Source organism: Poeciliopsis prolifica, unplaced genomic scaffold (genome assembly GCF_027474105.1).
Source record: "Poeciliopsis prolifica strain line A6 unplaced genomic scaffold, Auburn_PproV2 SCAFFOLD044, whole genome shotgun sequence".
Lineage (NCBI taxonomy): Eukaryota > Metazoa > Chordata > Actinopteri > Cyprinodontiformes > Poeciliidae > Poeciliopsis > Poeciliopsis prolifica.
Window position 1 is genome coordinate 1,306,935 of NW_026562419.1, and position 16,938 is coordinate 1,323,872.

A 16,938-nucleotide genomic window follows, 5' to 3' on the forward strand; every position below is an offset into this window, starting at 1 on the left:
GCTCCGGCACCGACCGACTGACCGACACCGAGGGGACCGGAGGGGAGGGGTGTTGTGGTGAAACTGGTGTCCGGTGGATCGTCGCCCCCCTGCCGGATGCAGCAGCCCGCATGGTGTCGCCTAGAGACGGGGGCGCGAGGCTGGAGGAAACGGGGTCGAGGGAAGGAACACAACATGTTCCCGATATTCTGACAGATTACGGGAACAAAATCGCTTCGTTTAATGTTTTACTGAAAGCAACATGTTTGGGGTGAATGTTTGTGTCTTCTCTAAGAATAAATCATTTTTAAAAAAAGCATTATATTTTATAAATGTAACTTTGTAAAACAATCTTTTTTTTTTTGAAAGATTTTTTTTAATTTTATTTATTTGTTTTATAGTATTTGCAAATGCTCATTATAATTTTACAAAATTAGTTTTCTTTTAAAAATCACATTTACAAATATTTATATTATTTATTATCATTTTATGTTTTAAATACATTGTTTATAATTGTAATAATAATTTAACTATATTCTTTGTTTTTATTTTTTTAAATATAACTTTTATATTACTTTGAATTTATTTCCGCTAATTGAGATATTAATCAAATTTTAATAATTTATTTAATCTATGTTGTTTTAATATTTTTACCTAAACAAAATTAATAAAATTTTAATTTACAATTTTTTTCTATTTTTTGTACCTTTTTTTAACCACTTTTTAAAAATTTGCATAATTTCTACTCTTTAATTTACATTTATTTTATTCTGTTACTTATATAATTTTTGTTTATCTTAGAAATATATCTTACTGGTTTAATTAGTTAATATTAACTATTCTGATTCCTTATTATATTTGGATTTTTATATTTAGATATATTTAAGTTTGATTGCTATGTGATATTTTCAATATTTTTAAGTACTATTTTCTATTTGTTAGTTAAATGTACATGTAGTGTCTGCATGTAGCTCGTAGCACAGAGGCAGGATGGCAGTGCATGAAGAGATCAAGACTAACAGAGGGTGGCAGGCTGAAGTGACGATTATTGATCGTAATTGATGATTGCTTGTCGGTGGGAAGGTCAAGGAGGGAGATGACACAGCAGGGTTTGTTACCATGGTGGTAACAGGAAAGATTTATCCTCTTATTATTATTAGGCTCTATCTGTTTAATAATTGATTCATTCACAGATTCACTTTGTTCGTGTTCCTCTTCCACTTTCTCACCCTCTTCCTCCTCCCTCCTCATCTTCCTCTCTCCCCGACTTCACCTCGCTCCCCTCCATCCGTCTCTCTTCTTCTCTGTGTTTCAGGTCAATGAGAGGCAGCAACAGCTCGCTGCGAAGAGCAAATCCTCCCTCTCCTCTCTTCTCCACCATGATCTCCTCTCTTCCATACGTTAGCCTTCTTATTTAGCAGCGCTGCTTTCCTCCTCCTCCTCTTCTTTCTCCTCCTCTTCTTTCTCTCTTGCCCTTCTCTTTCTCTCAGTTTTGACTCTTGATTTTTCCTTTTTTTAATTTTTTTTTTCCCGTCAAACACACGCACACACACTCTTGTGAGATGAAGCGTGGGTCGAGTTTGTTGCAGCCTCCCTCTGATGCAGCCAAACGACACACACACCCCGCACTGACAAAGACACACTCCAGTGATGAGGCTTTGTCGATGAGTGTGTGTGGCGCGCGCACCGCGGGTTCGAGTCCCTTCCCAGCAGCCACCTCTCTGTTCAGCCCTGATGTCAGCACCAAGATGGCGTCTGACCTCCTCATCAGGCTTTCAGGTAGTCACACACACAGATTCATCAGTTTACATGGTGATTCATTACTTCACTTCTCCAGGATTTGACCTTTTTCACTGACTTTAGTGTCAATTATTGTCATTTTGAGACATTTCAAGGTCACAAATGTCCCAGAATGTATATTTAAAACCCGTTAAAGGTGAGCTATTATGCTTTAATGTATGCAAAACATTAAAATATATATATTTTTTTGCACAAAATCATTGTAAGATTTTGTTTCAGAATGAGTTGTTTTAGGACCTCTGTCACCTTGAATCTGAGTAAGCTGGTGTTGGTCACGCCCCCCAGCTCTCAACATTTACAAATGGCTGTGTAAACAGATGTGCAATCATACAGCCATACATGTTTGAAAAGCAGAAGTGGAGCCTTCTACACAATCAACAATGCAGCAAGTGGTTTCTGGATGGTAATCAGTCAACCCATCAAGTTTATTTGTAGCATATTTCAACAGCATGGCAGATCAAAATGCTTTCCATCATAAACATGATCAACAATGGTGAAAACCAATAACACACATTCAATTTGGTCATGTACCATCGTCACAATTATCAAAGTGTTGTTCAATGTTCCATTTATTATGGTTCAAAAGCAACTCTAAACAGGTGGGTTGTTTTTAAGGAAATCAGTGTTTCAGCTGTTTCGCAGTTAATCTTTTCCAGCAGCCATTGTACAGCAGTAAAACCAGCTGACCAAACGTGCTGGAGCTCAGCTTGGGTTGCTAGGGTACACGTGGAGTTTTGTTGCGGTTGCTAGGTAACAGCACGGCGCCCAATCAGGAGGTTTTTGAAATGACTCATTTTCCACCAAGAAACATTTATTTATTGCCAAAAAGGGTCTGGGTGATTTTTTAAACGCTTTGGTTGTTTTTAGAAGCAGTTGAAACCCAACAGGAAGATCTAATTTAGAAATATTTGCAGTATGTTTATGTTTGACAGTAAATATGACTGTTTGTTATTCAGCACATCGATCTCAGATTATAGCTTGCATCCAGAGACACTAAGGCAACAGTGTAGTAAAAGTAAGAAAGGAGGAACTGATTGATGTATTTTTGCAGAATACAGATTAAAAACTGCTTTGACTTCATTGACAAAACAGTATTTAAGCACTCAACTGTTATCTTGAAGGTTATATTTATAGAATTAAGAGGGCCATATAAAATGTGACAATGGGCTGGATTTGGCCCCTGAGCCCTGAGTTTAACACACATGCTCTAAAGAAAGCAGATAAGGCTCTGATTATAGGGAAAGTGTTAAAAGTCATTACAATTTGGGCTATCTGGGCAAAGGGAAACAGCCTGTCAACATGTCTGCTGTAAAGCAGCAACAATTGGGAAAAGTTACCTGATTTAATGAAATATTGCTGACTCTGAGGCCCAAGTGCAGCCAATTTATTCCAGCTGTAACTGAAAAACGATCCGACAGACAGGAAAAGCAGCAGCAACCATCGAAGAAAGCTGTCATCCCAATCGAGCACATGCAAATTGTTCATACTTATAGAGGATTGGAGGAAAAATCTTTGGTACAGAGCAGCATTTATTTAGCAACCTGTTAAATTACCAAACCTGCAATAATCCAAAAGTATTTCTTCACCCAAACCTCCTGGATCCATAAACATTCCCTAAAAACAGCAGAAAAACGCCGTCTGATCATTTGTATTCTCTGCACAGCCAACTTGGATTCTTTGAGCTTTGGAAAGCTGCTGAATTTCTTTGGAATATTGCATAACATTTCATACAACTTAACTTTTTAACATTTTTTGGATAGAAAGTGGAAAGATAGTGGATGGAAACAAATACATGGATCATTAATCAGTTGATAACTGCCTGTCTTAATGGTTCAGACACCAAATAGGCCTTAATATGCACTAATACATGCTGTGGAAACCAGCTTATTATAGAGGAAGCAAAGATTGGCTTCTGTACAGCACAAGCTAATGTCAAGTTTTCCTTGTTTCTGCCTTTAATCGTTGAGCCAAACATCACCAAGATTTACTACAAGTCTTCAGAGGTCAAAGGTTAAAATTTGGTGGTATACCCCCAACATTCCAGTCTACCTCAGGATAAACCAGCTGCTTGGCTGGTCATTGGTAGAAACTTTAACATCTAAATAACAATCTGGTTGGACAATGAAGGCTGCATTTAAAAATATCAAACTAGTAAAATATCTGATGAGAACCACAAATTAAATCAGCATAATTTGGGTAAAGAGGAATAAAATCCCAGAAAACTGGATGCTATCAACTTGTTATGACATGGTATTGTCAGGATCTCTGCTGACCTTTGGCCTTTCAGGGGTCAAGTCGGTCCTGCCAGCTGAACTCTGTGTGACTCCCTTCAGAGGCCACCCAGAAGGCCCAGATGCATCCTGGGAGCCAGGAGGAGGCGGAGCAGCAGGACGAACCCGGCGTCGCCCTGTCACCGGACGGTCCCGGTGCGAGTCCCGAGCCGCCGTCGCTGACCCACACCCCGGAGGGAAACGCCGTCACAGACACCCTGACCTCAGACACCCTGGCCTCAGACCTGCTCAGGAAACTGGCAGGTACAGACAAACGTTGGAGAAACGTCACCATGTTCAGAGATAATGAAGAGCACATTGTCATGTTGTTCCAGAGCGCCAGGATGTCAGCGGCCACATGTTGAGGCTCAAAGAGGAAGAGGAGCCTCTGGAGGTCGACGCCATGACCCCAAGTCAGCCGGCCGTCAAGGAGACGACTCATTCCACCTTAAGGATGACGAACCACCATCTTTTCAATGTGAAGCCAGAAAACCAGTTCCTCACCAGGAATAACCCAGCTGACCAGTTGCACCCTGGACCCAATATGGTGGACCAGTACAGCTTTGGGCTTAACGCAGCAGATGGATTTTCTTCCTCTCACCCAGCAGACTGCTTCTTGAACACATCAAACGGTTTTCAGTTTCAGGTGAAACTGGAGGATTGTTCAGCTCCTGATACCGCAGTCGAGGACCTCCTTCATCCCAGAGCCAAGATGGCCGACTTTCGTCCTGTCAAAGCAAAGACTTCAGAGAAACCGTTCAGTGGAGCTAAGATGAGCAACAAGTTTTTCTGTGGCATCACGAAGGAGAGCCAGTTTCCATCAGCGGCCATGTTGGAGAACGGGGTTGTATCTGGAGCCAAGATGGCCGCTCAGGTTTTCTCTGGAGTGAAAATAGAGGAGCACTTTCTGTTTGGAGCCAAGATGGAGGACGAGTGTCTCAGAGCGGTCCTGTGGCAGGACATGTCCGTCAACCTGGCCTCTACGCTACTGCATCAGCTCTCCGGTAAGCTAATTAATCACCGGTCGTTTTCAGGTCAATATGTTGCTTTTTTTCAGATATAGTGCAACTTTTATTCTCCGGGGTCAATGTGAACTCAAGTGCAACCCTGAAAAGGAAACCTTGAAAGAAAACAGTTACTGACTGCAACAAACTGCGGTTGAGCTGATGAATTTAACGGCTGGTTAAATTCACTGTCACATCACCGTAATATTCTGGTTCCATCGGGAGTCATAAGATTTAACCGACCCAAATGGAGATCAGAACAAAATTTAGGAGAAATACAAATAGATTAAATTACATTTGTTGGTTTTACCTTTTTCTATTGGAAATGTCATGTTTTAGCGTATTGATCTGATATTGATAAGCAATATTTGCTTCCATCTTGCTGCCATTGGGGGAGGGGCTGGTCATGTGACAGTGAGAGTGAAGCAGCAAAGGATTGTGGGGAGTTTAACTGAATCAGAGACGCAACATTGTTTTTATTTTTTTGGCAAAATGGTAGGAAATACATATAACTCAGTAAATATCAGGGATAACTGTGATATTAATACTGGTGACGTGATTTTAATTGATGAGTTATAAAATAAGTTTTTCTTGGTTGTCAACAGAGAAGGTCAGTAAGTCCAGCTGTCAGCAGGTGGAGAGGATGGCTCCACCCATCAGAAGCAGGTTGCATTAATAATTCCTACAGATAACCTCACCATAAATAAATAAATCTCAGTTATGTGCCTGACTCTGTCTGCCTGTTGTCGTCTTTGTAGTCCTGCTCTGAAGATCAACATGGACCACGTCTCTTCCTCCCCACAGTCCAGCCTCAGAGAAACTCCACCTGGTAATAAAACTCTGCTTTGGTTTGTTTTATTCACCAGCAGAACAAACCCGAACGGAACCGGGCCAATATTTCTTTCAGAGATACCATCAATCCAGACCAATGAGCCACAATGAGCAACAGTTGGAGATATTTTTGGCATTTCTGAATGTTATTCACTTTAGCACAAACTAATCCTGATGTTTACCTGAAATCTGTTGGTGAAACCCAATAATCCTGTCAGAACGGGCTCAACTTAGTGAAGAAACAATGTCTGAGACAGAAAAGTGTGTTATGATCTCTGGTGTTTTATGTTTAATTTCTGCGTATATTATTGTCTGGCATGTGTTGACATTAAGCCTGTTATGATGACAGATTTTGCTGGATGATAAATTGTTCCATTTTTAACTAATATAATATTAATGACATATTAATGCAAGTATATCCTCTCAAAATGTTATTATCTCCAGAACATATAACAGTATCAAGACGATCAGGCATGAAAACAGCTGCCCATCCTCTGGTCTCTTCCTGCCACAGCTGCTCCACATCTCCTCTGATTAGCTCTCCTGTTTCCCATCCCAACCTCCACTCCTTCCTCTGGATATCATCTCTCTTTTCTGTCACTTTCATAAGGGTTTCTTGTTCGTGACAATCATTGTAGGTCTTTATGTTTAAATTATTAAAAATTCGCCACTTCGCCACTCTTCCTCATGTTGGGTCCAACTACAACCAAAACCAAAACGTTTGGCTTAGTAACAGCCTGACTGAATCGAGTTAGACCTTTTGTTGTTCTCACAGAGATAACCCTCCTGTTTCTGCAGATGATATTCACTGATAAATGCAACACAAACACACACTAATGATGCAGATCACAGCACCGTCAGTTCTTCCTTCAGGATGCATAGGTCTCTCTCTGTTGATAACAGTCTCTTGGCTCTGTTTTCTTTTAATTAGACATTTAATTAAACATGGAGTCAACATCATCACTGATGTGTCTCACCTGCCACTCCTGACCTTAGTTTGAATAATAAAAAGTGACACTGCCAGAAACGAGGGCTATGGAGAGCTGAAATATTGATGGAAGTGAATTTAAAGTGAAAGCGGGTCCACCAAGGGAACCGTGGGAGATTTCAGCAGGTTTTATGAAGCAGGAGAACAAAAGAAGAAAGGTGAATCTATAAGACGATGATTAGCAGAGTTTGAGACGGAGCGATGATCCTCAGGGATCGATGTTTAAGATAATGTGTCCTTGTTGGACCCAAATCCTTCCTCCTCTCTGTCAAACCGTCTTTGGTTCTTTGTGTTAATTGAATCATGACACAGCATCTGGAAAAGGAAAACAGCAAGGAGAGAGAGAATTCAAAACTGGATGGATGGATGGATGGATGGATGGATGGATGGATGGATGGATGGATGGATGGATGGATGGATGGATGGATGGATGGATGGATGGATGGATGGATGGATGGATGGATGGATGGATGGATGGATGGATGGATGGATGTTGTGTCAGCGGCTTCATAACCAACCAATTTGTCTGATGTTTTTCTTCCATCTGTACAAAAGTCCATGAATCATTTAAAGGCTCAGTTTGCTTACATATTTCTCTGTTTTCTGTTTGTTCTGGTTTTCTGTTTTTTCTCATGTTTTCTCATGTTTTCTCATGTTTTCTGTTTTTCTCATGTTTCTAATGTTTGTCATGTTTTCTGTTTTTTCTCATGTTTCTAATGTTTTGTCATGTTTTCTGTTTTTTCATGTTTTGTCATGTTTCTGTTTTTCTCATGTTTCTAATGTTTTGTCATGTTTTCTGTTTTTTCTCATGTTTCTAATGTTTTGTCATGTTTTCTGTTTTTCTCATGTTTTCTCATGTTTTGTCATGTTTTCTGTTTTTCTCATGTTTCTAATGTTTTCTCATGTTTTCTGTTTTTTCTTGTTTCTCATGTTTTGTCATGTTTTCTTTTTTTCTCATGTTTTCTCATGTTTTGTTATGTTTTCTGTTTTCTCACATTTCCCCGATTAGCTGGCATCTCCTTTTCGTGCCAAATCTTCCTGACTGGTCGGCATTTAAACAACGCCTGACCCACTGAACCCGCCTCACATGCAGATAATTTTCACGCCTTCTGCATGTGTGAAATCCAAAGTGCCGACTGGAGCAGGTTCAGACAAGGGACTTTGTTAATAATTACCCTCCGTCAGATTCCCGTCTGATCCGACATGTCGTCACAAAAGCTGCAAGGGAATTTGTTCCTCCGGTCCCTTGCAGTGGTTTTATTGTCCCTCTGATTGGTGAAGTTATTGGTTTTTAATGACCGTCTTCTGCTGCACTGCTGTTGTTTGTGTTATGGATTAATGGACGCTTTGCCCTTTGGCTTTATAATAAAGATGCAAGTGAAGTTAAATTACCTCGTCAACGACAGGTTTGACAACAATAACTTCACATCATTAATCCACTCATTCATGAATCTGTTCGCAGGATTATAAACATATTTCCTTTTTCTCTGCAGAAACGCAACCCAACATCGTTAGAGATCAAACCTCGGGTTCTTCTTACTTCTTCAGGTAATTCATATATTCTGTCCTTTCAGGAATCACAAAATAAAGCTAAATAAATTAGATTAGTCAGTTTCATAACTGGAATTAAATTAACAAATCATTTAATTTAGGTTTACATGTTCCATTATTCTTCATTTTTTAGTGTTTTAACCGATATATTGTTTTAATCATTTTGATTTGGCTTTATTTCTCTGAATCAGAATGTAAAAAACTGCATTGAACTGAAGGTCATTAAATCAAAATATGTTGTGTTTCATCTCAAAGTATAAATGTTAATGCATTTATCAAATACAACCCTAATAAAATCCAAACCAGTCAACATTTTAACCTTAAACTACAGAACAGTCAAGAGCATTAGCGAGTGGAAGCTAAACCCCCAGTAAATGGAAAAGCTTCCCTGTTTACGTATTTATTTATTCTAAATCTGAAGGTTAAAATGGTATTAAATAGATCAATGCTTTTCACAAACACCAGATCTCCTGCAAAAACCGCCAAAAACTTTTTTTTAAAAAGTATACATATACATTTAAACTGCATTCATAGCCAAGTAGTGTTGCTCTAATTTTTACTTTTATTTGTGAGTTTGTTTAAAGTACACAATAAAATAAATTTCAAATTATAAAAATATAGAACAAAATTTGGTGGATTTTTTTAACATCATTTACAGAAATAACAGCAGTAGAAAAATATTTATTAGCAATTCTGTTATATTTTATGGTATATTTAAATGGCACAGTGCTGTGTAGTAAATAAATATTTTACAACAGTATTTAAATTAACTAATGTTTCTTCTATATCATGTAGTATCAGTTGGTGTGTTCAGCCTAGTCGTCCAGAACAAGCAGTGACATCTGGTTTTACTTTTTACTTTTGTATGTTACAGAAATATGTTGTGAATTAATATCAATATTAACATCACCTTTATGTGACCGAGGGCCCATTTAGTTCTTGGCTCCATTGAGGTCCAGCTGGTACTGAAACGTTTTATTAAAATAATGATCCCACTACAATATCATCGGCATAGAGGGGAACTCACTAGTAAGAATTACTGAGTTGGACATGATTTGGGACAAAAGACTCGATGTCAGCTGTCAGACAGATTTAACTCAAGACAAACACATTCAGGGCGTAGAGCTCGGGTCCGTTACCATGGCAACAGCCTGTTTCAGGTGATAAACACGTTTTCCTTTTCGTCCGTTTTAGGTGTCACGTGTGCGGCTTTGAGACGGAGGGCCACGCCCTTTTCAAGAGTCACATGACGGAGCACCGCCAATGGGAACACAGCTCCTTCTCGCTGCACTGTTGCAGGTGCGACCATTCGACCAATCAGGAGGCAGAGATGATGGCCCACGTGGACACGCACATACACGGCAAGACGGGAGAAATGAGGTCAGTTCATGTGGTTCTTATCCTTTTCTGCAATTGTTTTCTTCATTATGTTTTAGTTTTATTTTCAGAAACAAAGATGTTTAAACATTTTATATCAAAATAGTAAAAACTTTTCAAGTTTTTTGTAACAGTGAAGTTTTTCAACTCTTCACTGTTAGATTTCATCTGCTTGAAATTTTATCTAAATGTTCCAAATTTTTGACACATTTAATATAAATAAGTACTTATATTTTTTCAAACAATACTGTTTTACCTAAATATGTTTGGTTTTAGCTTAAATGTTTTTTTAAATGTGTTTATAGGAACAGACATTATGAATAGTATTGTGGTCAGAAGTTTACATACTCTCACTAACGGTATGAGTGTCATTACTTTTTTATTTTTTAACTTCATTTTCGGGGTAAAATGATGACTAAATAAATCATTTAGATAAACGTTTGCAATTATACAAGCAAGTTTAAATATGTATATGTAACAGAAGTAATATTGTGATTATTTCTTTAGAATAATTTAGATACAAAGAACTGTGTGAGTCGTCAAATTTTCCACAAATAATTTGGAATTACAATCCCCACAGTCCAAAAACACTAAATGTCTTCAGGTATTTTTACCCAGTTTTAGTGCAAATACATTAGTATTTGAAATCAGAAAAAACTAAACTACAGGTAACTGTTTAACAAGACATAGGAGCTTGTTTTGAGTGAATAATTCTTAAATATTGATAAAAAGTTTCAGATTTCTTCATTTGTAATATGGAAAAAACATCTTGTTTCCTAAACTATTAATTTTTAAGAAAGGCATTTTTACAGTGCAGAAAAATCCCCAAACCACAAATAGACTTAGAATTTTTTGTAAATTGAAGGCAGTTGGTTTTCCTGGTTGGTTGGGCTGAAAATAAATGCACTCCACACTTTTGAGATTTTATTTCTAAAATATTATCAATCAATAAATCAGTGGATAACATTTCAGCAACCAGACAGTCCATCATAAAAACACTAAACCCAGTGAGGATCCAGAAATGTTTCATTCTGTGTGAATCAGATCAAATCCTAAATAAAGACGCTGAGAGTTCCTGACATTCAGCTGAGGATGTTTCTCATTGTCCAGACGGCCGGCCCGTCTCCCCGCCGCCCCCAGCCGAGCTCTGCCGGTCGCCGTGGCAACGCCTCCGGAGCAGAGCACCTCTGAGCATCGCTGCCGCATCTGCCAGAGGTCGTTTCCCGGGCAACCGGAGCTGCTGGCCCACTTCCAGGGTCATCGCCAGGGCAACCAGTACCGATGCGACCGCTGCGGCCACCTGACGCGGACGGCCAACAAGCTGGTGGAGCACGTGCGCGTCCACACGGGCGAGCGGCCGTTCACCTGCGGCCTCTGCCCCTACAGCGCCAAGCGGCGGGACAGTCTGCGGCTGCACTGCAAGGTGAAGCACGCTAACGCCAGCGCTAACGCCAGCGCTCACACGCCGATGTGCACACGCACCGGACCTACGCCCCCCACGGAGACGGCCAGCGCTCCAGCAAACACGTCCGGCGGCTGCACACCGCCTCCTCTCTTCCTCGCCCCGCTGCTCCTCCTCTTCCTCTGCTGCAGCCGCTGCTCTCCGACTGCACAGGGTGGAGGGATTTATCTCCTCTGCTCCCCATCACAACGCTCATCTCTCTGAAACCTCGCTCCTATTTCTCCTCTTCCTCCTTTTCCTCCTCCTCCTCCTCCTCTCCGCCCTGCTCCAACAAACACTCCTTCCTGGGTTACCTTGGCCTCACTTCTTTGTAAATGTTTGCTCTCCTCTCGTCCTCCCTTCTTTCTATCCGTCCTCTGGACTACAAAGCGATGGATGTAAAGTCACCCAGCACTACGTATGAGAATGTCAAACAGCGCTCACATAGGGAATGTTTTCTATTTATTCTACTTGTGCATCAAGCTCGTGGCTTTGCCTGCTTTACTCCTTCATATAGCCACTCTACTCTTAGCTAGGTGACCGTGGGACATATTTATCTATCGCCCGTCTCTCGTCCTCCAGAAATGCTGAAACTGAAAATCTTGATTGTTTCATAGTGAACAACAGGAAGGTTTATTTGGATGAAAATCCTTTCTGAATGAAGTCTGGTTAGTCAGATCAGAGGAGATGGTTCCAGTTTACAGAAAATCAAGCTGAGCAGCATTTTAGAAGTTCGTCTTTCAGAGAAGACAAACAAAGGTAATTATTTATATGCTATGAAGAACAAATTAAAACAAAAATCAGTCTTGATGTTTAGAACTATGATGGCGTATAAAAAATATGAAATTACCAGAATAAGGTCATAATAATTTTATTCTTGTAATAACAGAAATAAAATTAAAATATTTTTTTTTCTCCTACAATTGTGAGATATGATAATAAAACTGGAGTAATAATGCAAATAATGTGAAAATAAAATCAGATTAATACGACAACAAAGTCAGAATAATTTGATAATATTGTTGTAATAATATGGGGATGAAGTGATAATGACCTCTTGATTCCATAACTGTATGTTTCTTTTAATGACCAACTTTCTGTTTGTTTTCGTCTCATTTTGTGTGAAGTCGCCTCCAATCTTACTGCCTCATTTTTTTCCCTCTTAACTTTAACTTGAAATCAAGATAAAAAACCATTTAAAAAACGTTTTCCACTTAATTTAGGAAACAAATTGGCTAAAATCCAGACTAAAAATGTTCATTAGAAATCCAGATTTTCCATTAGTTAATGAACACATAACTCATGAAGGGCTAACGGTCATTATTTAAGGTAACCGGTATATAATCAATCCATGAAGTGCTTTTATTTTTATTCTCAGCTGTAGTTTTTCTACTTCCTGTTCAGTTTGTTGCCTTCTCTTTGCCGCTCCAGGATTTTTAAGGATTCGTGTTTCTGGAGGACGGGGATGAAATTTCTGATACTTGTGTTGTGTATTGATGATGTATTTGTGTTTACATAACAACATGAGGCTCTACGGAGGACAAAACATCTCGAAAGTTGCACTAAAATGTTGGTTTTCCGAGATGAGAGAGGAATCATTTTAAACATTTCTTTATTTGATTACAATCACTGAAGCACTCAAAAGCCAAATAAACCCTCATATTTACATTATATCACATTTTAACAGTTGATTAATGGTTTAATTAAGTATATCAGGAACCATAGAAACACAAACAAATGGGTGGATTTGATTAAAGTAAAAATATTGTGAGTTTTCTGTTTCCAATCTGAACAAAGCAAAAAAAAAAAAAAAAAAACATCATATCTTTTTAAAACCTGTTATTTTATGAAAGTGTTGATCAAAACATAGAGGATTGTGCAATTTTTTTTTTATTTATGGATTTCTTCACATGACTTTATTATCACGCATGACAGGAAGTGATTCTTCCCCAAGAGAAGAATCACTTGATTTGCTTTAGTATTTTTCAAAAACCTGGTTCTGTGTTGAGCGTGAATAAATACAGGAAGTAAATGTTTTTGTATTTTTTCAACTCAATATTTTATTGAAAATAAGCAAGACAACACACCAGATGACAAACTTATTTTTTTAATGTAATTTTCTTTAATTATCTTCTGAATGATCTTCTGAATTCAGCTGGAAGACAAACATATTTTTAATGAGATAAAACAGAAAAACAATTTTTAGACCTATAATTGACTCCTTAATTTAAAATTTCTGAGGATTTAAGTAAAATCACTGGACAAAAGCAAAAATTTGCTTAAATGATAATAATCTTTAAGCCTCATTCAGTTGTAAACATTTCTGACAAACGTTTTGTAAAATGAGACAGGTTTTGTTTAATTCGAGTTAATTATGTTACACCCATTCACATTCCACTTAATTCATTTTAATACATAACATTAAACTGCTGCTGCTTCGTGTCGACATGAATGCTGGGATTTTGTTAAAAACACTTGAGCTGTTTGGCGCGAACATGAGGAAACTAAATTTCAAGTCCTGTGATGTTTACATGTGTTTTTATGAAAGGGTCAAAGGTCAAATACATCAGCGAGAAATTCTCAGTGTCCCGCTGGATCATAACCAGGGACGTTACTTTTCCCTGATACTTACAACTTGTTTTATTTTCTTCGTCAAAATAAAAGATCAGCTGTCTATCTGGGAATTTCATTAAAATATTTTGTGAGTGCCCTCAAGTGGTTAACTAAGGATTGACCAAATTTATATCCCTTTAATAAAACTTTCCTAGAGCTGCTGGATTTACCTGTAATCCACCTTCTGGAGCCAAACCAAAAATTAGCTACATATTAGCAGAATTATGCTGAAAACTAATCAATACTAACCGATATGCAACGCTTCTATTCATTACTCACAATTTATTTGCAAAAAATTTAATTTCAATTTTATTTTGGTAACTTTCTTTCCATGTTAGCACTAAAGGAACAATAGCTAGCTGTTAGCTCACTAGGTAGCTGTTAGCTCACTAGCTAGCTGTTAGCTCACTAGCTAGTGGCTACCAACTGATGTGAAATGGTTGCATCCATTGGTACCTCAACTTAGCACCTTAAAATTTATCTTGAAAATGTTGATTAAGGGGAAAATATATGCTAAACATTTCCAATGTTAGCAAAAATGCTAAATGAAAAATGAGCTAGCTGTGCCGATCACTATTTAAATCTTTGTTTCAATATCTGGTGTGTTGTCTGTTTGCTGTTTTAGGGAAAAATTGGATTTAAACAACTTATTTTGTTTGATATGTTGCCATCAGTTTGTTTTGTGCCATCAAGGCAGAAAAATACATTTAAATTTTGACATTTTTAGTTTTATTTTTTTGCTTCCAAATTTAACATAACAAAGATTCAGCCTTGGATGAATTTCAGCTGCCCTTAAAATGCCTTTATGTACCAAAAGTTTTTTGTTTTGCCTTTTTTAACTTCATTTTCATGTTTGGACTGAATGTAACGTGGCTTTCCTGTGACCCAGCATGTCTAACCAACAGGCCCGTAATGAAAATAACTCACCTCACACAGGAACAGCCTCCTGAAAACAGGATGTGATTATCTGAATGTTTCAGCTCTCCACGTTTTACTGCTTATGTTGTGGTTTGCTGCAGATTCATGAGATGCAATCTGAATATTTCTAAGCATTTTATTTATTCATGTTTTGTTGCACAGTGCGCATGTGCAGAAGAGACAATAACATGTGCAGGAAGGACGAGACAAACCTGCACACCGGTGTTGTAATATGAAATCTAATCAGTGGTGCTGGACTCTGCACGTCTCTTTTTTTAACACTTTATTTACTCACAGATGCATGAAATAGTAGAAACAGTTTGTCTGTGGTTCACCTTTCATTTCCTGGGTTTCTCTGCTGTATCCTGTAACTGTTTGCTGCTGCGATGATCAATAATAAACTTTAATTTCATCCGGCTCACCTCTGCTCCCGCCCTGCTCAGGTCACGTGGCTTTCGGATCGCGTTACCGCGCAGAAAGCGGCGCTTTAACTCAAGGCTGCGGTGATTTCATGACGCGGAGCCGCGATGCAGGAAAGCGGCTTCCTTGCAGGCGCAGGGGATGAAGGTCACGCACCGCGTTCACCACGCGAGTGGGAGGATGAGTGTCAGCCGCCATGGGTCCTGTCCCCCTCCTCGCCCGTTGCCATGGCGACCCGTCCTGCCGTAGAACCGAGCCGCGCGGCGCTGCGCCGCGCTCTGCCGCGCTCCGCCGCGCAGCGCGCTCCGCCGCGCGCAAAGGTCATTATTAGATCTGAGGAAACGGAACCGGAGGAGGAAGAAGAAGATGAGGGTCACTGCAGGGAGATGAGGAGGACATTTTGAGATTCGCTCAGAAAATTATAGGAAAAGAATAATCTGAAAGATGTTCTAGAAATAAATCTGAATAGAAAAAAACTGAATTTTTTTTAGATAAATTTCAGAAATTTTCTAGAAGAAATAAAGAAGTCTCTGAGTCCCAAATGTCAAACATGTGCAAGAAGAAAAATCTGAGATTAATTTTCTACATACATTTTCTGAGTGAATACTTGAACTCTGACCCCATTTCCAGGAGAAGCTGAGGACGAAGCTTTGTTGATGCAGAGAGAGAAGAGAGATATTAAAACACATCCCCTCTAACATCGTCTCTGCTGCCTTAACAGCCGTTTCATACGAGCAGCATTTCTGTTTGGGAGAAATCTGAACTGGATTAGGTTTTCCAACATTTCATTAGAATCATAAAAATTCAACCTGAGTCGACAGAAGAGCTGATTCCCAAATGATGATTTCAGTTATTAAAGGAAGAAACTACTGTGTGTCTTTAAAAACACTTTGCTGGAACATGAGTCAGCATTTCTGTGGAGAATTGCATTGAATTAGATACATTGAAGATTTTTGAATACAATCAGCTTGTTAATGTCAAGCCATAGTTCAGACTTTGACTAGGCCACTATAAAACTGTCTAAAAACTTTAACAGAAACTTTTATCATTACAGTTGTTCATACAGTTGCATTAAGTGTCTCAGTTGATCATTTTTATCAATATGATAAAGATGATAAAATCGATCAATCCAGATTATTGATCGATGATCCCGCCTTGATGCTGTTTAGCTAACAGTTGCAGAAAAAGCTTTCTAGACGCTGCGTTTCCATATGTACAGCCTGCTGCATGTCCTCATTACCGTTCCCCTGCTGACCCCATAAATTATAGATTAAATAAGCCAGCGGTGAGGAAACCTGTTTGAATTGGCTCCTGCTGCACGGCTAAGTAGCGTCAGGTCATTATCCAGGCTAATCATCCACTCCGTTTTAGGAATTTCTGCATGAATCCTTGGGTTTCTCATTATTAATGTTAACTGCATAAGTTAAAAACTTTTGGAAATTGTTTAAAAATGTGAAATGCCATGCTTTCCTCACTTTTAAAGGCACATTTTATTAATATAAGGAAAGGTGCGACAGGACATCAAAGAAATGACAGAAAATGTAAACAAAAGTTGCAGAAAATTAAATTCAAACACATTTTCCCAAAAGGGAAATTAAGTGTTGCTGAAACTTATTAATACATTTTTTTCAAAGAAACGTTGAAGCTGGTGATGCTGTGGACAGCAACGACCTCCAACAATCTCCAGTAGCAGTCAGTCTCACGACAAATCTGGAGAAGCCTCTGACTGAAGACCAAAAGATGTTT

General features: G+C 38.8%; 1 protein-coding gene across 1 annotated transcript; it reads left to right on the forward strand.

Moving 5' to 3' along the window:
- The first annotated feature begins 1,163 nt into the window (after nt 1-1,163).
- LOC129376467 (zinc finger protein 169-like) lies at nt 1,164-11,466 on the forward strand. Its single transcript, XM_055056090.1, has 8 exons — nt 1,164-1,758; nt 4,113-4,313; nt 4,385-5,053; nt 5,659-5,719; nt 5,812-5,882; nt 8,366-8,420; nt 9,618-9,803; nt 10,911-11,466. The coding sequence occupies exons 1-8, from the start codon at nt 1,542-1,544 to the stop codon at nt 11,464-11,466; spliced, it is 2,016 nt and encodes a 671-aa protein (XP_054912065.1). The 5' UTR covers nt 1,164-1,541.
- Nucleotides 11,467-16,938: the final 5,472 nt, after the last annotated feature.